The sequence below is a fragment of the Astatotilapia calliptera genome, chromosome 2 (genome assembly GCF_964374335.1).
Source record: "Astatotilapia calliptera chromosome 2, fAstCal68.1, whole genome shotgun sequence".
Classification (NCBI taxonomy): Eukaryota; Metazoa; Chordata; class Actinopteri; order Cichliformes; family Cichlidae; genus Astatotilapia; species Astatotilapia calliptera.
The window spans coordinates 33126267-33150276 of NC_137423.1; the positions used below are offsets into that span (position 1 = coordinate 33126267).

The 24010-nt window shown below is 42.5% G+C and overlaps 3 protein-coding genes across 6 annotated transcripts; 2 read left to right on the forward strand and 1 right to left on the reverse strand.

Moving 5' to 3' along the window:
• Positions 1-382: 382 nt before the first annotated feature.
• On the forward strand, positions 383-11037 carry top6bl (TOP6B like initiator of meiotic double strand breaks). Of its 2 annotated transcripts, none has more exons than XM_026180466.2 (14): positions 383-515; positions 695-818; positions 2270-2335; positions 2415-2536; positions 2643-2726; positions 2810-2865; positions 3234-3305; positions 3393-3588; positions 3750-3873; positions 9162-9320; positions 9421-9542; positions 9839-9949; positions 10026-10139; positions 10254-11037. In XM_026180466.2, the coding sequence occupies exons 1-14, from the start codon at positions 495-497 to the stop codon at positions 10299-10301; spliced, it is 1419 nt and encodes a 472-aa protein (XP_026036251.1). In that variant the 5' UTR covers positions 383-494; the 3' UTR covers positions 10302-11037. The 2 variants fall into 2 exon arrangements, with proteins under 2 accessions (XP_026036251.1, XP_026036271.1); XM_026180486.2 differs by having other exon boundaries at positions 10041-10139.
• Positions 11038-12013: 976 nt separating this feature from the next.
• pola2 (polymerase (DNA directed), alpha 2) lies at positions 12014-18206 on the forward strand. Its single transcript, XM_026143094.2, has 18 exons — positions 12014-12372; positions 12845-12969; positions 13077-13165; positions 13292-13349; positions 13582-13691; positions 13853-14052; positions 14166-14254; positions 14478-14630; positions 14988-15050; positions 15125-15176; positions 15260-15378; positions 15542-15580; positions 16045-16118; positions 16539-16647; positions 16817-16923; positions 17126-17182; positions 17265-17391; positions 17582-18206. Exons 1-18 carry the CDS (start codon positions 12288-12290, stop codon positions 17732-17734), a joined length of 1809 nt encoding a protein of 602 aa, XP_025998879.2. The 5' UTR covers positions 12014-12287; the 3' UTR covers positions 17735-18206.
• LOC113006845 (uncharacterized) lies at positions 18205-23810 on the reverse strand. 3 transcript variants are annotated; one of them, XM_026143080.2, is made up of 11 exons: positions 23718-23810; positions 22947-23006; positions 22724-22874; positions 22539-22622; positions 21040-21100; positions 20403-20873; positions 20180-20306; positions 18810-19613; positions 18595-18735; positions 18487-18521; positions 18205-18410 (listed from the first exon to the last, which is right to left on the reverse strand). In XM_026143080.2, the coding sequence occupies exons 1-11, from the start codon at positions 23729-23731 to the stop codon at positions 18313-18315; spliced, it is 2046 nt and encodes a 681-aa protein (XP_025998865.2). In that variant the 5' UTR covers positions 23732-23810; the 3' UTR covers positions 18205-18312. The 3 variants fall into 3 exon arrangements, with proteins under 3 accessions (XP_025998865.2, XP_025998850.2, XP_025998856.2); XM_026143065.2 differs by lacking the exon at positions 23718-23810 and adding an exon at positions 23277-23416; XM_026143071.2 differs by lacking the exons at positions 22947-23006; positions 23718-23810 and adding an exon at positions 23277-23389.
• Between the last annotated feature and the right edge of the window lie 200 nt (positions 23811-24010).

Sequence of the window (24010 nt, forward strand, 5' to 3'; positions counted from 1 at the left end):
GGCGAGTACTTGTCACTGTATATGAACAGTTTTTTATGAAAAATAAAAATAAATAAATTACTTTCTTATGATCTAATATGCCTAAATATATAGACATTTTTACAATCAAATGTAAATGTTCCAAAACATACTTTTTAAACTACTGCCTATTATATGCTTAGATATAAATTAATTAAACTAAATTAAATCCATTAAAACTAAATAGTAAGTTAAAAAACAGTTAGCAATACAATACATACCAATAAAAACCATGTTCAAAACTGGGTAAAAAATATTATTATTATTATTATTATTATTATTATTATTACAATGAATATGATGATGATGTCAAATATTTTAAACAACTAATAAATAATAAATAATTTTCAAATTACATACAGATGCTTTCCTGGATTGGTATGGTATGAGTCAACAGCCTAATTAAGGGAACAAAGTTCTGATCCCATATTAAATTAGGTTAGGTTGCTGATTTAGCACAAAGACAACAACTGAAAATGCTGAAAGAAATGCAACAGGTAATTGTTTAAGTTATAGCTATTCCTGATTCATGGTAGAAAAGAAAATGGATAAAAAGGTTTAGAGATTAATAAAGATGAAAATTACTAGCAAATTAGCAAATTACTAGCTAACGCTAACTAGCAAGTAGCGTTAGCATGCTAAGCTAGGAGTTTGTTTTTTCAAATGGCCTCTCCAGGTGCTGCGTTTGATCATGCTAATGGGAAAGCAAAGGCAAAAGCTGGGCTTAAGGACAGGAGGAGGGCTTTTGTTGCTTTTGTGGACTGACACCGAAGTTTCTACACAAAAGCTGAACTGCACTGGTGAGTCAAAGCAGCTGAGACTGCACCAAATAAAAGAGGCATAACAGGGAGACAAATGAGGATTAAGGTAGGGTTTGATCAAATATTAAAATGACAATGTCCTTGGATAAAAGGGGTTATTTTTTTTATATTTACACACCATGTATTAGAAAAATGCAGTATTTTGATATCTACAGGTCATTTTATCAGGGACACTTAATTCAACTTCTTATTGATGCAAATGTCTGATGGCAATCAAATAGCAGCAGTTGAATTTATTTAGGTAAGTAAACATGGTCACGATGACTATGCTGAAGTTCAAGATGAGCCTCAGGATAAAGAATGAGTTGGTATGATTGTTGATGCCGGCGGGGCGGGTCTGAGTATTTCTGCTGAACTGCTGGTATTTTCCCACACAGTCATCTCTATGGTTTACTGAAAACGGTCCAAAAAAAGGAAAATATGAGGTGAGTGGCAGTTGTCTTGCCCAACCTTGAAGCAGATGGGCTACAGCCACAGTAGACCACACAGGGTGCCAGCTAAGAACAAGAAATTGAGGCTACAAATCACACAGGCTTACTAAAATTAGAAGTAGAAGATTGGAAAAGATGCCTGGTCTGATGAGTCACAGTTTATCCTGCAATACTTGGGTGTTATGGTCACAATTTAGTGTAAACAGCATGAAAGCATGAATCCATCCGGTCTTGTATCATCAGTTCAGGCTGCTGGTGGTTCATTTTTTGTGGGGGGATATTTTCTTGGCACGCTTTGGGATCCTTATTGCCTATCCGGTTGTTCAGTGATGATGCGACGAATCCTACTTCCGGGTCTAAAGTAGTCTGCGTTTAATATGGCTTTTGTGTTGTTAACATGTTTAATGTTATGTATTTTCTTCTATTTGATCTCAAAAAGCTCCTAAAACAGTCAGTGATCACTGCTGACCTACCTAAAAAGTTGTGCAAATATGTACCCATAACTTGTTTTTCAAAATATTAATAAAAGCGGTGTGTCTCCAAACAGCCATCTCTTTCCTGACAATTCCCTTTGTGCATATTCTCTTACATATGATAAGTCAACATTGAAACACCTGCGGCCTTTAGTCAGGTGCGGCTAATGTATGTACAAAACAGGATTTCCCCTGATTTTAGCTTGTGCGGCTAATATTCAGGTGCGCTTTGTAGTCCGGGAAATACGGTAACTTAAAATAAAACTTCAATGGATTTTTATTGTATCAATTAAAGCTATAAATTATATCATAAATGTTAAGTCTCTACATAAATTAACTTATTCTTCAGGATATGGTGAATAACATTTTATCAATAGATGATTAATTGGTTACCAATAATTTATTACTGAACAATTACTGTTAGTGCCTCCATCTAAATTTACTGCAGCATAAAGATAACTAACAGGAAGCTAGTTGTCCCAGCAGCTCCTGGAACAAAGGCTAATGTTTTGTTGTATTGATCCAGTTAATTGCACAGTTGCAGCGGCTGGCCCCTGGTGTGCAGGGATTCAAATGGAAGCCCTCCAACCTGGTATGTACACACAAATATAGACATATACACATAACTGGAACCTCTGTGCATTACATCGTCTCTTTTCTTGCTACATCAGCCCTTGTCCATTTGAAAGAGAGCATGTGTCCCTGTGTGTGGCCATGTAATGAGCCTGACCCTGAGGAGCTGAGTGCCTTCACAGATCTGTATGGTTCCCTCAGATTGCTTCTATCTTTTCAGGTAGAAAAACAACTCAGATGAATTCTGAAATGCACTTTCTTGTTTTTCAGTCGTAACACAAGTAGTGTGAGTCTCATGTTTTTTTAAAATAACTTGCAATGTACAGGTAAAAGACACAAGACACTGCACTTCAGAGTGGCAAGCCCATCTAGAGGCATTCCTGCGCACATTCACTTTGGCTAATGCCGGGGTATGAACAGATCTGTTTCCCCATCTCGAGTTACATGTTAAGCTTCAAGCAAAAAAAGTTTACATGTTTCTTATTTTTCATAGATACAAATCCACCTCAAACTCAAAATCAACCAGGAGGCCTCGCTGCGGGAATTTAGGTACGAGTGCATCGATGTATATCATAGCTTCTGTTTTTGAAAGCCTCCCTCTTGTTAGAGCATCTCACAATTAATGACTTTGCTTTTGGTTCATTAAGGATCTCACTTCATAAACAGAATTTAGCTAATTATTTTTGAGTAAGTTTAAAAAGTAACTGCAATATAAAAAAGTTGAAGCAAAAGAGTATTGCTGTAGATCATTGTAACTGCCTCGAGTGGTTTGTCTTGGAGTAAAAACATAAAAACAAGACAAAGGGCTGACTGTGCTAAACCCTCTTGAGTGGAGTCTGGATTGTAAATTAAAAAGGAATGGAAATATCCGTCTCTGTTTTATGAACTGCTGACATAGTCATCTTGCGTTCTTGCAGTGTCAAGGTCAAGAGAAGAGTTGCACTGGCGGACCAACTGTTACTGACCCTGGACGTCACCTGTTCTGTACCGTCAGTAATGCCGCTTTTAAAGGTTTGACCGGAATAAGTGCCTTCTATTGATCCGTCTGATTTTCTCTTCTCCCCTTGAATTTAAAGGCCTCCGTGCTGTGTGAAGAAAGGGTGCTGGTGTGTGAGAGGACACCCTGCTATAGGAGGCAGGGTGCCACTCAGCATCCCACCACAAACCATGGAGCAGGGCCTCTTTGGGGATCTGAGTGTTCAGGTGGTTACACTCCTGACCCCCTGTCTGCTGCCATATCCCAATGTGGCAACAGAACTTACTCACATACAAATATCCTTTTCATGTTTTATCATACATCTGTACCACACAGTCTCATTTCCTGTCATGGTAGGCAAAGGAATTGAAAAGAAGGAAATTCAGACTAGGGCCTGACTCATTTCAGGGGTATTTGGGCATCTGATTTGGATTAGTCTTCCTTGACATGTTTCCATGTGTTGGTATACAACCCCAGTAACATTCCTGTCACTGGGCCCTCTGGCTTCTTTCAAAAACTTCCTGCTGTTCTGGACTGTCAAGAGCTGGGACTATATAGACTTTACTGCTCTTCTTTCAAAGGTAATCACTGATGGGAACAGCATGTTCTGATGTTCAGGGTGTATTTTAATTCTTTTTGCTGAGAGGTTTGATTTCCCAATAAAAAGAGTGTAAAACGAACCTGATGTAGGTCCAAAGTCCGGAACAGTTAATCCTGTCCTTACAGGACATTAAGACATTGAAACAATTAGAACTTGGATTTGTTACCTTTGTTGAAGAAAACTAATTTCAACCACCTGCGTGGGTTTATGAGAGAATGAGCCCAAGCCTGAGGCTGCTAATTAAGACTTTTATGGATCTCATAAGCCCAACATTTGAATGGGAAAGGCAAAACCAAACAGAACAATGGACGCAGAACATATAACATAAACAAAAGCATTAAGCACTAAAAGAAAATGGACTCTAGAATTTACTTTCTGTCACAACACAGTGGTTGTCCCTGCACTCTAAAAACCTGCCTCATGAGAATGGGGTTCATCTGCAACTAATTTGCACTTGACATTTATTTCCAATACAAGATTTAGTGCTTCAGTCACGCTGCAAAATATTCTCATAGCAGCGACTCCAGTTGTGGATAAAGGGTTTGACCTAACTGTCTGTCTTACCCATGAATTACTGTGCTTTTCTTAAAGTAATATACTTAAAAGTTTGTTTGTTTGTTTTTTCAGAAGGATTTACATAATTTTTCATGCTAATAGCTTTTGGGATGAGCAGTGTTTCATTTTTGTTTCATTGATATTGTCACAGTGACAGTGCAAAAAGCATGTGGAATGTGAACTGTGTGCAACGTGCAGACTGAATGTTTGACTTGATGGCAGTGCCAGATAAAAAGATAGGACAACCAGAGTTGCTGCAAATCTATCAGGACCTGTTTTGTTGCAAAATAATCAGCAGTTGACAAGACACATCCACAAGACCGCCAGTGCCATGCAAGGAAAAGTCTGTCCCATCAGAGTTACAAAAAGCTTTTAGTAACATCCCCTGCAATTAAACCCATCAAGTTTTTCGGGTTTAAATTTGGACCAAACTGATGGACATACAGACAGCAGCATTATAGTTTCCCAAAATGTATTTTGCAAATTAGTTCTATATGGCATATTTGAACAGATAAGATCATTTGACTCGCAGAGTAATAGTCTTATAAATATTATATGGTTTCTCCTGTCAATGAGTACCTAACAAGCAGGACGCTCTTCTCTAAAAAAGACCAAACTGTCTTCTTGTGTCCAGACAGCAGTCCAGTAAAATGAGCCTAATTTAAGTCTTTATTAACCATTTACTCCTCCTTGAATCGCTACCTTATCGTGGTGGAGGGGTTTGTGTGTCACAGGGATCCCAGGGGCTATGTTGTCTGGGGGCTTTTGCCCCCTGGTAGGGTCTCCCATGGCAAATTGGCCCTGGGTGAGGGACCAGACAAAGAGCGATTCATAAGACCCTTATGAAAAGGAAACCGAGGGAACAGTTTACCCTGCCCGGGATAGGGTTACCGGGGCCTCGCCCTGGAGCCAGGCCCGGGGAGGGTGCCCGAGGGCGAGCGTCTGGTGGCCGGGCCTTAGTCCATGGGGCCCGGCCAGGCACAGCCCGAAGAGGAGACATGGGCCCATCCTCCCGCAGGCCCACCACCCGCAGGAGGCGCCATAGGGGTCGGGTGCATTGTGTGCCGGGTGGCGGCCAGGAGCGGAGGCCCTGGCGGACTGACCCCCGGCTGCCAAGACTGGCAATAGGGACATGGAATGTCACCTCTCTGGTGGGGAAGGAGCCTGAGTTAGTGCGTGAGGTTGAGAGGTACCGGCTAGATATAGTTGGGCTCACCTCTACGCATGGCTTGGGCTCTGGAACCAGTCTCCTGGAGAGGGGCTGGACTCTGTCTCAGTCTGGAGTTGCCCTTGGTGAGAGGCGGCGGGCTGGGTGGGTATCCTAATATCCCCTCGGCTTGCTGCCGGTACGTTGGGGTTTTTCCCGGTGGACGAGAGGGTTTGTTCCCTGCGCCTTAGGGTCAGGGAACGGGTCCTGACTGTCATCTGCGCTTATGCGCTGAGTGGCAGTTCAGAGTACCCAGCCTTCTTAGAGTCCCTGGGGGGTGGTGCTGGAGGGTGCTCCACCTGGAGACTCTGTTGTCCTGCTGGGAGACTTCAATGCTCACGTGGGTAACGACAGCGAGACCTGGAGGGGCGTGATTGGGAGGAACGGCCTCCCTGATCTGAACCCGAGCGGTGCTCTGTTACTGGACTTCTGTGCTAATCACAGTTTGGCCATAACGAACACCCTGTTCGAACATAAGAGTGTCCATAAGTGCACGTGGCACCAGGACGCTCTAGGCCGTAGGTCGATGATCGATTTTGTAATCGTATCAGCAGACCTGCGACCATATGTTCTGGACACTTGGGTAAAGAGAGGGGCTGAGCTGTCAACTGATCACCACCTGGTGGTGAGTTGGATCAGGTGGCGGGGGAAGACGCTGGACAGACCTGGTGCACCTAAACGCGTAGTGAGGGTGTGCTGGGAACGTCTAGCAGAGGCCCCAGTCCGCGAGATCTTCAACGCAGACCTCCGGCAGAGCTTCAACAGCATTCCGAGGGAGACTGGGGACATTGAGTCCGAATGGACCATGTTCAGCGTCTCCATTGCCGAAGCTGCTGCATTGAGCTGCGGCCGCAAGGTGGTTGGTGCCTGCCGTGGTGGTAATCCCCGAACCAAATGGTGGACACCAGAGGTGAAGGGAACCACTAGGCTGAAGAAGGAGTCCTATCGGGCTTGGTTAGCCTGTGGGACTCCGGAGGCAGCCGACAGGTATCGACAGGCCAAGCGGAATGCGGCTCGGGCAGTGGCTGAAGCAAAAACTCGGGTGTGGGAGGAGTTCGGAGAGGCGATGGAAAAAGACTTTCGGACTGCCTCGAAGAGATTCTGGCAAACCGTCAGACGTCTCAGGAGGGGAAAGCGGTGCTCTACCTGCACTGTGTATAGTGCTGGCGGAGCGCTGCTGACGTCGACTGAGAAAATTGTCAGGCGGTGGAAGGAATACTTCGAGGACCTCCTTAATCCCACTGACACGTCTTCCGAGGAGGAAGCAGAGTCTGGGGATGAGGGGAATGACCCGCCAATTTCCGGGGGCGAGGTCACTGAGGCAGTTAAACAACTCCTTGGTGGCAGAGCCCCTGGTGTTGATGAGATCCGCCCCGAGTTCCTGAAGGCTCTGGACGTTGTAGGGCTGTCCTGGTTGACACGCCTCTGCAATGTTGCGTGGAGATCAGGGGCAGTACCTGTGGACTGGCAGACCGGGGTGGTGGTCCCCATCTTTAAGAAAGGGGACCGGAGGGTGTGTTCCAACTACAGGGGGATCACACTCCTCAGCCTCCCTGGGAAAGTCTATGCCAGGGTGCTGGAAAGGAGAGTTCGTCCGTTAGTCGAACCTCGGATACAGGAGGAACAATGCGGTTTTCGTCCTGGTCGCGGAACACTGGACCAGCTCTTTATCCTCTCCAGGATACTTGAGGGTGCATGGGAGTTTGCCCAACCAGTCTACATGTGTTTTGTGGACTTGGAGAAGGCATTCGACCGTGTCCCTCGGGGTGTCCTGTGGGAGGTGTTGCGGGAATATGGGGTGTCTGGCCCATTGCTACGGGCCATTCGATCCCTATACAACCGTTGCAAGAGCTTGGTTCGCATTGCCGGCAATAAGTCGGACTCGTTCCCGGTGGATGAGGGGCTCCGCCAGGGCTGCCCTTTGTCTCCGGTTCTGTTCATAATTTTTATGGACAGGATTTCTAGGCGCAGCCAAGTGGCGGAGGGCTTTCGCTTTGGTGGCCTCAGAATCTCATCTCTGATTTTTGCAGATGATGTGGTTCTGTTGGCTTCATAGGGTGAGGGCCTCCAGCTCGCACTGGAACGGTTCGCAGCGGGAATGAGGATCAGCACCTCCAAATCTGAGGCCATGGTTCTCAGCCGGAAAAGGGTGGAGTGCCCACTCCGGGTCGGGGATGAGTTCCTGCCCCAAGTGGAGGAGTTCAAGTATCTCGGGGTCTTGTTCGCGAGTGATGGGAGAAGGGAGCCGGAGATCGACAGACGGATTGGGGCTGCAGCTGCAGTAATGCGGACGCTGCACCGGTCCGTCGTGGTGAAGAGGGAGCTGAGTGTAAAAGCGAGGCTCTCAATTTACCGGTCGATCTACGTCCCTACCCTCACCTATGGCCACGAGCTGTGGGTAGTGACCGAAAGAACGAGATCGCAGATACAAGCGGCAGAAATGAGCTTCCTCCGAAGGGTGGCTGGCCTCTCCCTTAGAGATAGGGTGAGAAGTTCGGCCATCCGGGAGGGGCTCAGAGTAGAGCAGCTTCTGCTCCACATCGAAAGGAGCCAGCTGAGGTGGTTCGGGCATCTGACAAGGATGCCCCCTGGGCGCCTCCTGGGTGAGGTGTTCCAGGCATGTCCCACCGGGAGGAGGCCCCGGGGCAGACCCAGGACACGCTGGAGAGATTATATCTCTCGGCTGGCCTGGGAACGCCTTGGTATTCCCCCGGATAAGCTGGAGGAGGTGGCTGGGGAGAGGGAGGTCTGGGCCTCTTTGCTTAGGCTGCTGCCCCCGCGACCCGGCCCCGGACAAAGCGGATGAGGATGGATGGATGGATTAACCATTTAGTCATTTAGATTTTATTTTAAGCAGTAGTAGCAGGTATTTAAAACCTTACCCTAAAGAGAGCTATCAAAAAGAAACACATTAGTCTGGAAGCTACATTTTAAAAAGACTTAACAGTCGCTGTTTTGCACACAAGGCAGACTGGAGCAGTGTGATTAAACGCACTCATGTGGTGATAACAGTCAAAAGGCGGCCCTTTTATCAGAAACTGCTCTTTCACAATAAGTGTCTCCCCCTGTGTATACAATAAATCATAACTACAAACAAAACCGACAGTCTGTATTAATCAGCAGTAGTCTATCCATTCACATTTACACAATGAAACCTGAAAACGCCCCGTAATCTATTCTGCTTCACACTGTCTCTGACTATTTCCATCTTCCATCAACATTTATCTTATTTAAGAAGTTTGATTTGGGATGAAAAGAAACACGTTTGACACGCTATTTTTTAATGCTGACATAAAAGGCTGCAATAAATAAATAAATGCCCTGCCCAACCCAGAGGTGTGTCTTTAATTGCCAGCATGCTAGATACATGTTATGCTGGTTGTAACCCATGTGTGGCTTCATGCGAACACTGTTTTCTTCTTAAAATTCTTATCTCAAGTAACTCCCACTGTATCCATCTTATTATTTTCTTTACTTTGGCATAAATGTTTCAACATCCCCTGCAGATCTTGTGTATAGCGGCGGTACTGTGTACACAGTAGAGAAAGACAGCTGGGATGATCCAGAGCAGGAATCAAGTCTTCCCACAGTGCAGCAGAGTCTCCTGCTTTTCTTCTTCTTACAGCATAGTGACCCCTTCACCTCCCAGCTCACTGATCTTATGGGTGAGGAACCGCAGCGGCATGTACAGTCACAAAACCCTACACTGTAGACAGCCTGCCTTTCAGTTTTCCAATCCAAACATGCAAATTGTTGATCATTCAGCCACCGAGATGTTGATAGAGCTCCACCTGGAGGACATTCTGAACAACAACAGGCAGGCCCTCGTAGCAGACGTGCAGACTGAGCTGAGGAACACACTGAAATCACAAAATCACAGAAAAAAGGCATGACAAAGACATACACGCACATGCACAAACACACTAAGTGTCCTACTTCTTTTACTTAAGAGTTTTTAGTCCTGTAATGATAACTATTGCAGTCCATTATCAGAAAATGAATCAGCAACAGTTTTGATCATTGACAGCTTTTCTCTCTTTTCACTAACTATGGATTGAATTGGTTATGCAATTAAGCATTACCCTATACTCGGGTAGATTGTGATGGTTGTTTTACATTCATTTCCAACAGTTATTGACACCAGAAAAAAAAGTAATTATGTATGTTTGTGTGTATCCTTAAGCAACAAGAGAAGCTGCATGCAGCTGCTGAGGTGATTCTCGGTTCGTCCATGAGTATCGTGAGCAGCAGCAGTAGCATGGACTTCAGAAATGCCTGTCTGAACCGCATGAAGGTGTGGAAAAACTGCTTGTCTCATGGTGTGAAGCAGAACCTGAATACTGTATTCAGAGGCGTTGACAACATGTTAGGTTTGTGTTTGTCAGGTACATGACACACATGAGTTGGCAGCCTCACTCCGTGAATCACTGTGGAGAGTGACATCGTGGAAATTCGTTCCCAAGGCAAAGTGCTTTTCTACTAAGGTGAGTGAGACGCTTTGTTTCCGCCAGCACCACCCAGTTCCTATAGCAGCTCCTCATTACCACTGTACCTCTTACACTGAACCACAATTTGATGCAATGTCATTGTTTTAACAGATGGAAGTACATCCTGAAAACGATGAGCCCACCACAGCAGAAATCTGAGAATCTCTGTGTTTATCTTAAGAGTTCTGTTATGGTTAAAGGCTGCGGAGGCAGCAGAAGAAGGGTTTGAATGTGTTTAAAAAATTTTAAGTGCTGCCAAAAGCAACATCTGTTTAACCCATAATTTATAAGTACAGTTGTTGCTATAGCTTGGTTGCACTGGTTTATTTTTGTAATAATATTCCAAATTGATCTCAGTTTTTTTCTTATCAATGGTTATACCCATAGAAAAATGTCTGTACCATATATCTATTTAGGATGTGAGGTGAAAGAGCCTCTCTTTTTACCTACATCACCATGGTAACCTGGAAAAAAAGCCGTAAAATCAGAGGCAGTGATACCTTTATATTCGTCACAGATAGCCAGAAGAATGCCCATGAGATCTTTGATGAGTATCTGTTGTTGAGATATCTCCCTAAACTGACAAGACTGAACCCTGAAATAGCCCCAGTTCAGATACTCTTCCGTGAAACATTGGCATTCATCACCAAGAACTGTGCAATCAATACAATCAATTTCACTTTGATCTGGTGGCAAACAAAAGTGATTTTCACATCTTTTGGCTATGCGCCAGTACGTTTGAATATTTAAAATTTGTAAAATGTAAAGTTTCAGAGCTCTAACATGCATCCATCCTATTAGAAATAAACAACAGCATTAAAATAATTAACTTGAGTTCAAATGTTTATTTTACCACTTTGTGTGCTAAATGCAAGATTAAAAATTATCTGTTGAATTAATTTCCTGTCTTATTTCTAATAGTTTTGAATTTTACTTGTATTCTTTATAGAATTTGGTCACTATATTATCATTATCTGATATCATAGTCATATGAGCAACCTCAACAAGTAATACAATTTGAAATATTTTCTAAATTTGAAAAAACAACACATTAATGATCATATAATTAAGGTAAGGCTATACATCGGTAAGGATGCAATTTTGTGCATTCTTATCTGATGTATGCAGTTGTTTAGACCGCATTTGTTTCTAGAGTGCAAATGAGTCTTAATAGATATAAAAACAGACAATAGGTGTTATTGCAAAAATGAGTCTGTTTTGTGTAACCTGTTATTGCGTATCATAACAAGTTCCTAATGTGTGGGTATGTGTGCATGGACAAAAAAATGTTAGTGTGTAGCAGTGTTTATGGGTGTGACAGGTTGTTGTTTTTGCACTGATGATGCACTTTGTAAGGTGAGGGGGTAAAAAGTCCATGGGTTTAAAGAGTCGTTTTTGATACTGGTAGCCCTGTTCCTGCATCTGCTGATGTACATATCTTCAATCACTGACGGGCTGCTGCTGCTGATCTTCTGCAAGGACACAACTGCCCACTCCAGAGACTTTCTGCCAGCAGCAGAGCAGTATCATTAACACACACTGCACACCTGTAAAAAGATCTGAGAATTGTGTTACCCAGACCAGTGCTATCCAATAGTTAAACACACATATGTTATCCAGTGATTCCCAGACAACCATGGAGCAGACAACCAGATGATTAAATAAGTATAAATAGATAGTTTGTTGCCACTTGTCTGACCATTATTCAGATAGAATTCTTGCGTCCTTTGCTTTTAATTGTTATTGGATGATTAAACTGTGGGGCGTTTTCGTTTTTCTGCTTCTGAAGTGGGACACTGAAAAAGTTTGAAAAAAATCTAAGTTACCAGGACAGGCTTTTATTTTTGTGGGACCGCCAACTTCCGTTTATTACTGTTACGAATGTGACGTACATTCCGGCCGCCAACACGAACAGCGCTTTTTCGCGGTAAAATGAAACAGGCATCAGGTTGACCATTATTATTTAGTTTCTGCTGTCTAACAGCGAACCGCCTGTAGGTAGTATTTAGAAGCCGTGTAGTTAAAACAAAACTAGGGTCGGCGGCATTGTCGCGAAGTAAGAGTAAAGCTAACGTTAGCAGCTATCATCACAACATTGGAGCTTTTGACGTTTTCCACAACGTAGTAACTGTGTATCATAAAACCATGTCGCTAGTAACTACAGAGAGCTTAAAGACTGAGCTGGAAATATTCGATATACCCTATCAAGATGATTCCGTCCTCGACAAAAGTAAGTTGCTAACTAAGATGACCGTTTTTCTCATATGGATTGAAGCTTTACACGGGAGAGTGTGTTAGCAAAGAAGCTAAGTGCATTATCACTGTAATCATCGAGGACTCTACCGTACCCAGGATAGCAGTAATGTAGTGTTGTGACATGTTTAAGCTGTTGTCATCAGTCATAATATTTATATACCCATGTGCATGCGATTTTGTTAGTTAAAGCTTTTGACTAAAATAGCATTTTTCTTCTTGATAACTTACTTTCACAAGTCAAGTAAATTAGAAATCTGCTTTTTTTGTTTTGATTTCATTGATACGTCTTTTATAATTACTAAGCCATTTTTAAAGATCAGGAACAGTAATTATTCACTGCAAGTTGTGTCCCACAAAATTAATTCACATTGTACTTGCATCTAATATTTTCTCAGACACTCAGATTAAATCCTAGGTTGTTTTCCCTCATATCTCCTCCATTTCAGTGGTGGAGCAGTGTATTTGTAACAGACTGCAGGCACAAGAGATACTGCATGAGTGGGTTGCCTATAGCGCCACAAAACAAGGCGTGAAGCTCACCACGGACACTCTGGAGCAGTTTGAACATGAGGTAACAGGACCACAGATTTTAATATGCATTACAAATTACTTATTAAATATGCAACAACTTAGTCATTCTCTGCTCCTTATAAATGCAGCATGTTTGTCATCTTACAGGTTTTGAACAAGAGGATCAAATCCAGAAAAACCTCCCGAAAGGAAGAAGCAGCCAGTAGAATGAGAGACATTAGCATGATTGATGATTTGTATCCTTCACACTGATGCTTGAGCATAAAGACCCGTCTATCTGCACTGCCTGGAGTCACGTGTTTTCTTTGATTTGTGTCTGCTAATGTTGCTGTTGAGTCATAGACTTTGACAAAATGAATCAGAATAAAAGCTGAGGAAGAGGAGGAGGATCTCTTAGATTCTTACTCTACTCCTGCTAAGGTAACCAAACACTTCTTGCTTGTCAGCAGCAGAGCGTTATCTAATCTGAACAAAAGAAATAAAGTTTCGTAACTTTTAAAAAAAATTTATCCATTTATGCTTTAGGTTTTTTTTGTTGATCTGCCTTTAAAAGCTAAGATAAGCTAGATGTAACTCGTGGGTCTCCCGCAGAGTGAGTTTGAGTCTATGTAGACAGACAAGATCCTAACTGTGTTTGTTCCTGTCGGTACAGGGCTCTCAGAAACGACCTCTGACGACACCAGAGCGTCCTCATTCAAAGAGAACTGCAGCTCTGATGGCCAGCCCGAGCATACTGCTGTCTCCAGCCAGCTTCTCTCCCAAGTACTCTCCACCCCATGCTGCTCTGATTATTTTTGAAAACGTGAAAATTATGCTCTCTGGTTGTGTTAAAGTTTAAAAAGAAAGCTTTTTTTTAAAAGATAAACCTTTGTATTTGCATCACTGTCACTTTAAGTGACCTTCTCCCCTTATCTCTTTGGAAGTGCGACACCCTCACAGAAGTACAGCCAGCGGGGAGGAAAGGGAGAGGTGGTGGCCACGTTTGGGGCTGTGCAGGGCACCCGTTGGGTGGGCAGGAAAGATCCAGGTGCAGGTGTCCAAGTTGAGATATTGGAAGGACCGGAAGATTCCCTTAACAGCAGCTACAAATACATGTTCCAGAGGCTGCGAGATGTTCGAAACGGTACATAGCTGCACACACTTGATTAAAGATTTCCTGTATGTTTGGGTGTAAAATCACTAAATAAATATACCCCAGAACATTTGGATAATATTTTTTTTCTGGGTCTTTCCCAGTGTTGACAGAGAAGATTGAGGAGCTAGGAGAAGGACTCAGGACTCACTTCAGCATTGAGGAGTTCTCCCCCGTCTCTCTGCCTGCCCAGGTACAGAAGAGATGACACCTGTGGAAAACTTTTAAATTAAAGATTCATCCCCACTGCTTAAACAATAAATTATTAAATAATAGTACATTGCTATAAAATGTTACGTTACATCACTGAATTGTTTTCTCTTAAAATCATATATATTGAGGAGTAAAATCAAACCTGCTTATTTGTTTGATTAAAAGTTAACTTCTTTCTTGGGTTTGCGTCTTCTTCCCTCCAGGACAGTATAACTGTGCTAGGACAGATTTGCTGTGACAGTAATGGCAAACTGAATGCACAGTCAGTCCTGCTAGAGGCTGGACCAGAACAAGGCGGTCAGCAAGTACCTGTTGACCTATCGGAGCTTAAAGAGTATTCCCTTTTTCCTGGTCAGGTGAGCTGAATGAAATCGCTTACTTTGACAGATGAAACTAGAAATGGGTATGCCAGTGAGGTCCTTCCTAATGACCAGTCGGTGGTTTCTCCTTTGCCTGTGCACTGAGCTTATGTGCAGCAGGTTATATGGCCACCAAGAGTAACAGAGCATGCCAAGGACATGGGCTTGAGACTGACCCGGTGTCTGACCGAGAGCTCTGACAGTTTTTCCCCCTCATAAAAATAAACTTTCAGAATTATAGGAAACCTTTTATTAGCAGAAGCATGTAGCTTTGTTTTTGCAGCTCTTTCCAACAAACCCACATGTAAGAAAACATTTATCTAAATGCTCCTGTTCTGTTTTTGTTTTTTTTAGGTGGTGGTGATGGAGGGTATGAACACTACAGGAAGAAAACTGGTGGCTTCCAAATTCTATGAGGTCGGTTCTAAGTTGTTGGCTTTAACACTTTTCGCCTGTTTGTGAAAACTCTTGTAATGTTGTTGTGCTTTTAGGCTGTTCCTCTGCCGTTCTACAGTTCTGACATGAAAATGGAGACAGATGAGGGTAAGATCTGTCTGATCAATTTTTCAGATTTAGCTTGAACTTAAAGCCATCTTCTTACACTCCACACTCTTCATTTGTTGCAGAGCCACTGAATGTACTGGTGGCCTGTGGACCGTACGCTCCCTCTGACAGTCTGACCTTTGACCCCCTGGTGGACTTAATCAATGTTATTGTCAGGGATCGTCCTGATGTCTGCCTGCTGGTACAGTCTCCCTTGTTGTTCCATCATAAAACAGACACTATCCATGACAGAATTTCCACTAAAGCTCACATACACACTGTCAGGAGTGTATCTATGAGGGAGACAGTCCTCCCATGACTCTGTGTTTTGTCTGGTTTTCCTATTTCTTGTTTCTCTTCCACAGCTGGGCCCATTTGTGGATTCCAAACATGAACAGATTGAGGTCAGTGGGACAGAGACCGTGTTTTTCTTGTTTTTGAGTGTGCATAGCGCACGGGGGAACCTTTCGCGTGCATTTTTGCACAAGTCAAAATGCTTTAAAAGGGATATGTGTGTAGACAAAAACTAATAGGTATCACTTGCTGAATAAATCTTCTGTGTTATCCTTCAAGATATAACACTTAACCCACAAATAAGACGATTAGTTTCAGTGTTATTGGGTCTGGAAATAAAAAGCGTACCACTGGATTGACCACAATAACAGATCAATGAAACCGACAGGTGCAGTATAGCAATCACAGAAAGTTTTTTGGTTTTTTTCATCATAAAATACCGTCTACTCGTACACGTTTTGCATAGAAGGATCTAATTTGAGCTTCTATATCCAAATTTGCAGTGTGAATTCATTTTAATCAACATGTTTGTTTGTTTTTCTTTCTTTGTCATCTCCATGTGTTTCTTAAATAGAAAGCCCAGGTGACTGAGACTTTTGAGAACATTTTCACCAGATGCATTGAAAGAATTGTGGATGGGACCAGAAGGTATGTGTTGTCTAATCAAAGCTCAGAGTCAGACAGCTATGCATGTGACTTCCTTTGTGATGTTAAATTCAGGATCCATGTGTGACCTTTTCTGCAATTTTCCGAAAGTTACAGTTTTTTTCGCTTTTGTTTTAAATCTGTGCCTTAAGGACATTATAGCTGCAACCCCGTCTGAAACCCTGCGACTTAACCTGCTTGCAACTGCACATGAAATTTGTCTTTCTTGTTAATTACATATATGTCTGCATAAACTATGTCATCACATTATACAAGTAAGTTAAGACAGAGGTCAGTCACACTGTAACGATTCGAGGTTTGTTTGTTCGTTTGGTTGTTTTTTAAACTGTGCTTTCCTCCTGTTCAAATCAGATTTTCTTTACCACAATGAAGCCTCGTGTTTTCTCGTTTTCTTTAATCCAGTGTTGGCTGTCAGCTGGTGTTTGTGCCTTCTCAGAGAGACATCCACCACCATTTCATCTACCCACAGCCTCCGTTCAGCCTGCCCCACCCCAGCAAAGAACAGACCCAGGTTAGACACTGTTGTTGCGTGCTGATGAGCACATGCAGCAGATTTCTGAGCACTCGTGGCAAACCTTATTTTAATAGTGTAGCATTGTTTGTCTTTAATATGGTTTTCAGTCCCGGAGATGTCATGCGTAAGTGTCAGGTTATATAATGTTTGTCTTCATGCTTTGCAGCGTGTCACCCTGGTCCCTGACCCCTGCACCCTTCTGATTGACGGGGTGACTATTGGCTTGACATCAACTGACATCCTCATCCACATGGGTGCAGAGGAAATCAGCTGGTGAGTGAGGCTGTTTTCTAATTTGCACCAAATTCTGACATCAAGGTGGCAGATCAGAAACACCAAAGTGAGTTACTGACCTACATTTTTATGCAGATTTATAAAGAACAGGGCTGACCGTTTTCTTAAATTATTCACATGATCATATTTTCCAATGAAGGTCATCGGTGTACATAGTTGAAATTGATGTTTTGCATTGCAGTGGAACCGGCTCAGACAAATTCTCACGTATACTGAAGCACATGCTCACACAGCGGAGGTAAATCCTGAAGGAGTTCAGATCTATTTATTTATTTGAGATCACGTATTATTAGTGATCGTGTCCATGTTCTCATGTCCAGTTACTACCCACTGTATCCGCCTGCGGACGAGGTAAATATGGATTATGAGAAGTTCCAGAGTTTCGGCCAAATGCCGCTCACCCCCGACATCCTTGTTGTTCCCTCTGAAATGCGCTACTTTGTAAAGGTAAACAACTCGTCTTCCCCTTGACATCCTATATATACACATTTATTGAGGTAATTGATTGCAGGATCATCAGTTATTGCATTGATAATATAAAGTAAAACATGTTTTTGGTTTTTTTTAAACACGTGACTATTTTTTTTTTTTAGTTTTTACGAGTGTTATGTCATCTAAAATCTCCTCCCATCTTCAGGACGTGGTCGGCTGTGTGTGTGTCAACCCTGGACGGCTGACCAAAGGCCAGGTGGGCGGGACGTACGGGCGGCTGCTCATCCAGCGCAGTCCTCAGTCAGAAGACGGGAAGAGGGTGAGCCCATGTTTGACTGCTCAGGTGGTGAAAATCTAACAAGAGTGCAGACTTTCACTTCTAATTGTCACCAGAAATGAGCTGGTTTAACCAGGACCAGCTGTGCTACAGGCATGCTGCTGGAAAACCATTTCAAATTATTTTGTATATTGGTTTATTTTTATACCTTGAACATGTTGAAGTGTACTGTGCTCATAACTGATGGGTTATCAGTCAAATACAGCAGCAATAATTTCTTTTTCAACAAATTATTGTTGCCCTTTGTACAGCTTTTGTAACATTGTGTCTCTTCCACTTAAGTTTTATTGTTGTCCAGATTTTTTTATCTTCCTGTGTCTCTAACAGGAGGAAAAAGTAACACGCTGAAAAATCCTGTTGCTTTTGCAGCTCAAAATGAAAATAATTTTGTGTTTGCAGGGAAGCCTGAGTACAGTCTGTATTCCAGTTTAAGATTGTAACATTCAAAAATGCCTTTAATTAAAACAAGAAGAAATAAAACAGTTATTAAATAGCCTGTTGTTTCTGTTTTTAATGTATTATTATAAAACTAATTATAATACTCTGCAGTACTTTATTTTGAATGTGGTTTGTCTCTTTTAACTTGCACAGCAGTACATTTAGTCATAAAAATGATCAAACTCATCAGAGTCATTTGGGTCCTCCGTCTTCGGCTTGTCGTGCTCCACTTGAAAAATTCCCATGTTGTGAAAACTCGCTGGAAAATAAATTGAGCATAAATCAGAAGTCCTGCAGCCTTTCTAATGTTACTGTAAAGACTGGTTATACTGTACCTTTGGGCTTCTCTTCACCTCTCAGATACTTTTCTCTACAAGGTAAAAGAAAAGTAAGAGGCACGTTTCACATTGTAATTTAAGTCAGTCAGTTAAAAGAGTACTTACTTTTGCTGAGTTTCTTCTTGAGGCGCAAGAAGGTTCTCAATATCCTCTTCATCACTGACTTCGTTTGAGTCGTCATTATCAGATCCTGTTTTACCCTCTTCCTGTTCCTGAGCTGCCTCCTCGGTTATAATCTGTGTAGATCTAAAAACAGGATTACATTCGATTTTTTTTGTGATGATGTCTGTGAGGAATATTTCAATCCTTCATCGTCTTACCTCTTTTCTTGTGGTGTGACGATGCAGTCGTCTGAATCTATCTGATCTTCCTCACTCCCGTGTTCCTCTTCGCTTTCGTCATCCTCCTGTTGATTCAAGTCCTCATCCTCTTCTTCTTCACTGCCTTCACTTCCATCCTCTTCGTCCTGAGAGGAGGCAGCACCCTGTTTTCTGTTCTCAGTGCCTTCGTTCTTCAGCCTGATTGACTGTTCTTCACCTCCCTGTTCCTCCATTTCATCACCTGTAGATGTCTCTGCTTCCTCTGTTGCGTCCTTGGCAGAAGCACCATCACCTTGTTTGGTATCACTGTCATCTTGTTCTTTATCTGTTTGACTCTTCTCTTTTTCTTCACCGTCTTCTTTAGCTTCCAGGTTTTCCTCTGTCTTACCTTTAACTTTTTCTCCTGTGCTGCTTTGCTCAGCACTGCTACTGTCCTGCTCTTCTACTTCACTGACATCATCGTTTTTATTCTTTGCACTGCCACTTTCTGATTCCTTCTCCCGCTGGGATCCTGACTCTTTGCATCTGTTTGTTTTCTCTTCATGATTTTGATTCCCTGCTTTTTCACCCTCGTATGCCTCATTCAAACTTCCTGACTCCTCACCAGTGTCCTGACTCTCTGAGTCACCTCCCTTACTCGCAGTCCTTTCCTCTGCCTCCTGAAATCCTGGTGATTGAACAGAAAGCTCCCCACTTCTCCTTCTCCTACTGCTCCTCAGGCTTTTCTCTGAGGAGGCATTGCTTTCTGAACTTTGGGCCACTTTAACTGAGTGAATGTGAATGGCACTCGAATTCCTAGAAAACCTAAAAGATGGAAGAATGGATGAATGAATTTGCCAGTCTAAAACAGTAATAAGTATTAAGAAATAAAGCAAGAGGAGAAGACTTGTTTCTGATCTTTTGTGACCTCCTCTACAGCATGTGCCGTTTAACTAATACATATTTTTTAAAACTTAAAAGTTAATTTATATAAAATTAGGAGGTAACAAGAACGTGATGTTTTCTATAAAATGTGGTTTAGTGCTAAGTTGTTAGTGTGACTGCCACACGCCTTTAAATACTATCCCCAGCTTCATGTCCAGCCAGTTTGACCTTTACTGTCATTCCTGTGCTCTCTTTTCCTGCAGCTTCTGTCTGTGCTGTGATCAAAGGCAAGTAATTGCACCAGAAAGATTAGGACACACATAAATCAACTACATTTTTTTTTAAAGGAGACAGGAATGCGCCTATAAATTGAGGGGGGTATTGATGAAGGGTATTCAGAACACATTTAGCAGACTGGTGCAGCATGAAGGGAAGAAACTAAGGGGAGATGATACATCAGTGGGATCCAATGAATTCAAAGTCACATCTACAAGAATGCTGCTTACTCCTGAGGGCTGCATCTCTCTCTGTCTGAAGAGACATGCTGTTTTCTTCCTCCCTTCTCCTTCCCCGCCTTTTTGCTGGAATCCTTGCCACTCTCACTGCTCTCACTGTGACTGCTGGACAGACGGACTAGATACAGAATGTACGAACACAAAACAAGTCCACACACATGCTGAATACGCACAAAGACTCGTGTAAGAAAAGTATTTATTTTTGTGTATTCACCTGGTTTAACGTCTAACTCGTGGGACGAACGACTGCTGCTGCTTCTGATGCTCCTCTCCCTCTGTGAGCTCAGCACTCTGCTCATTTTATCCTCCTCTCCCACAGTCTGCGAAACCCTTGAGTCACGTAAAGGCTCCTCCATATAAAGCTGGCCCCACAGGGCCTCGGAGTATGATGGAGTTCCAGTTGCACCAGCAGGCTGGTACCAGGGGTAGTCAGGCTGTAGGGAAGCCCTGCCTTGTAGATCCTGCCTGTGCCAGGGATGATGGTACTGTCCGGGTGCGGAGGCGGGATAGTAAAGCGGATATGGGTGAGGAATGATGGGTGGAACTCTGGTAGGAAATCTGGCTATCTGGGATTGACTGCAGCTCAACCAGGAGGACTGCGTGTGGGGAAGATGGGAGGAGCCATCTTGGTTGTAGTCAGAGTAACCTTGAGGTGTAGCAGTTTTTTGTGGCTCCGTGGGTGGACCTGAAAACAAGGATACATGTTCGACTGGTGTTTGTCACACTAACTTTAAATAAAATATTTGAACACCTCAATCTTCAAGATAACACATGAGACCAGATTATTACCACTAAACCATAAATGTGATCTAGTCATTTCCTAAAGTGAGCCCCACAGCATAAAGACTTACCTGCAGAAGATTTCATCACGTCCGTGTTCTTTAAACATGACTTCAAATAGTCGTCCATTTTCTGTTGAAGAAACAGTTTCTTTAATACACTGTCAGAAAGACATGGCATCAGTTGTAAATAAAGAAAAATGACTTTGGATTTTGGAACATGGATATTCTTAATCTCCTTGCATTTGTCATTTTGAGGTGAGAGGAAGTGGAAACATTGAAAGTGCTATCAAATACAGCTGTGATCAGAAATATACATACACTTATGATGGACATGAATGTCACTGTCATTTTGATTGTTTCATGATTTCTTTGAACTGTTGGGTGGAATGATTGTAAAGCATACATATTTAATGACTTTAAAAAAAACAAGAATTGGGTGCACAAATTTGCACGCCCCCACTAACACATGGTTAGATGAACCAGCAATCAACAAGCTTTTGGCATAATTATGGTTGGATATTTGACCCCTCCTCTTTGCTGAATTGGTAGAGTTCATTTCAATTGGTTGGTTCCTGGCATTGACTCAACTTTCAAGCATCCATGCATTTTCAATAGGGTTGAGGTCCAGCTTTGGGAAGGCCATTCCAGAAGCTTAATGTTAGCTGGCCTTATCCATTCCATTCCATGCTTTACAACAGTTTTCTTCAGTTTGAAAGCCTCATCTTTACTCCTCCAAACACACCTGTTGTCATTGCCGACATAAATCGATCTTTGTCTTGTCTGACTATAAAACCTTGGTGTTTGACTTTTCTGTGTAGGGAGCTGCAAATTTTAGTCGGGCTTGAAGTTGTTGATTTAGTAGCAGTGGCTTCTTTCTTGGTCGGCACCCTCTCAGTCTATGGGAATGTAAAATTAGCTTAACTGTGGACAGTGATGCTGGTGTACCGGCAGCTTTCCAGTTCATGAAAGGCTTGAGCCTGTGTGGTTCCTGGATTGTTCCTGAATATCTCAGCAAAGTGAATAAATCTGAATAAATTGAGTTAAATATAACTAATTAAACTGATTATCCTGGTCCTGGAATCTACAGTTATTTAGAAATGGTTCCAATAGACCTTCCCAAAAAGTAAATCTACAGCTCTCCCTCTTAGATCTTCCCAAAGTTCCTTGGACTTTCCCATTGTTCATTGAGTCTAGTGAGTCCTTTTTCATGCAGGCAAAGAGAAGCTACCAAATGTGGTCAATTGTGTTAAAAGACTTTGTAGAAGCTTCAGCATCATTAAAATTAAAACGTGTGTACGTATAATTTTGACCCTGTGTGGATTAGAAAAGATCTAAAATAAATTCTAACTTGTACACCCAATTATTTAGCGTCATTATTAAAGATGTATGCTGTACAATCATTCTACCTTGGAAAAAAATAATAATTAAAAGCCCAGAATTACATTCATGCCAACGAGAGTGTATGTAAACACAACTGCAAGTAAGGCAGCAAATACAAACCAGCTCTACATTTTGACCAGACACTTTAACTTTGTGAATAATCAGCTCATGCTGTGCATTACTTGTACCTTCTTCTGAGCTGCCTGTCTCTTCTCCTTAAGTTGCTGCTTCCAGCGGGGGGAGTTCTCCTCCAGGTATCTCTCATACTCCATCTGCAGGGGTCAAAGCAATAGTTTATTTTAAGAGCTTCACGAGGAAAGAATAGATTTCTTCCAGTGTGTTTAATGGGTCTGTTTTCTGCACATCTACACACCCGAATCACTTTCATGGCAGCATTGCGGGCCAACATCCCTTTCAGTGTGTCCTGGGCCTTCTCAAACTGCTGCAGCAGCTGCCTGTTTTGTTGCTGGGCTATGTGCTCTCTTTCCTTCAGCTCCTGCCAGCGTTGCTGCAGGTGCATCACTCTTGAATAGGACACACACATAAAAACTTGGAGTTTAAAAAACACTTACTGAGAAAGCATCTCGCTAACTTACAGATGATCCTGAGTGTGAAGAGCTGAAGGGTCATCTTGCAACAACACCAGCTTGTTAACACTGTAAGAGAAAGAGGTCATGAAGCAGCAGGATGGTCATCTAAGCCACACACACACACTTTCCATCTACATACAGCCCATTTTTCCAGAAGACATGGCAGCATCTGCTTCTTAGACTTGCCAATAAAACTAGTCTTGACTGTGAACATTACTTTTCATATAAAAACTGCATACACACTTAAATTATGTCACATTTTAAGAGTTTAAAAGATTTTAAAGACAAAATCATCCACCATTCTCTGCAAATGTGGTACCATTTAGGTGGTCTAACCTCTTATTTCCACAGATTTGTCTTTCTTTGGTGAAAGTGTTTTTTTCTGAGCAGTTCAGACGCCCAAGAGACAGCAAATTTTCCTTTGGTGCAGCCATGACTGTGGGCTCTCAGTAGATGAGCAGATTACCAGGGATTAAAGGCTGTGTTTCAACAGGGGAGGGACCAAAGACATGCTGTCCAATCAACATATCGACATGCTAATGAGATTAAACAGCAGCGAGGTCAACTTTATTGGTAAGTGGGTAACCAAGTTATTGGAACTTGTATTTATGCAAATGTGTGAGCCCTTAGTATAACATAATCAAAATGATTTTTATACCTAATATCTGGTATTTTGAGGGCATGTAGCAGGCATCAGTGGAATACCATCTATAATAATCTATGTGTAACACTGAAGCTGCAAGAGGTGGAGGTGTGAAGGCTGATAAATTTAAATACCTGGGGTCAACCATCAAAACCAACGGAAACTGCGTAAGAGGTGAAGAAGACTGTACAGGCAAAGTGGGGTGGGCAGAGATGAGTGCCAGGGGTGATCTGGGACAGAAGGATAGCAGCAAGAGTGAAGGGTATGATGTACAAGATGACAGTGAGAGTGAGACACAGTTGAAAATGCTCAGATCTTCATTAGGAGCGACCAGGATGTACAGGATTAGAAATTAGTCTATCATTTCTATAATGAAAAATTCATGTGATACTTAGGGCCGAAGGTGAGCTTCTCTGACTTGGAGAAA

Coding starts and splice junctions, on each gene's coding strand:
- top6bl (XM_026180466.2), top strand. CDS start 495: ATGCTGAAAGAAATGCAACAG. Junction 3,874..9,161: donor TTACTGCTCTTCTTTCAAAG/GTAATCACTGAT, acceptor CATCCCCTGCAG/ATCTTGTGTATAGCGGCGGT. Junction 9,950..10,025: donor CCTGTCTGAACCGCATGAAG/GTGTGGAAAAAC, acceptor ACAACATGTTAG/GTTTGTGTTTGTCAGGTACA.
- pola2 (XM_026143094.2), top strand. CDS start 12,288: ATGTCGCTAGTAACTACAGAGAGCTTAAAGACTGAGCTGGAAATATTC. Junction 14,053..14,165: donor GCTGCGAGATGTTCGAAACG/GTACATAGCTGC, acceptor GGTCTTTCCCAG/TGTTGACAGAGAAGATTGAG. Junction 15,581..16,044: donor CCAAACATGAACAGATTGAG/GTCAGTGGGACA, acceptor TTTCTTAAATAG/AAAGCCCAGGTGACTGAGAC.
- LOC113006845 (XM_026143065.2), bottom strand. CDS start 23,374: ATGGCTGCACCAAAGGAAAATTTGCTGTCTCTTGGGCGTCTGAACTGC. Junction 21,101..22,538: donor GACAGGCAGCTCAGAAGAAG/GTACAAGTAATG, acceptor TTTCTTCAACAG/AAAATGGACGACTATTTGAA. Junction 20,874..21,039: donor CGTGATGAAATCTTCTGCAG/GTAAGTCTTTAT, acceptor CCTTGTTTTCAG/GTCCACCCACGGAGCCACAA.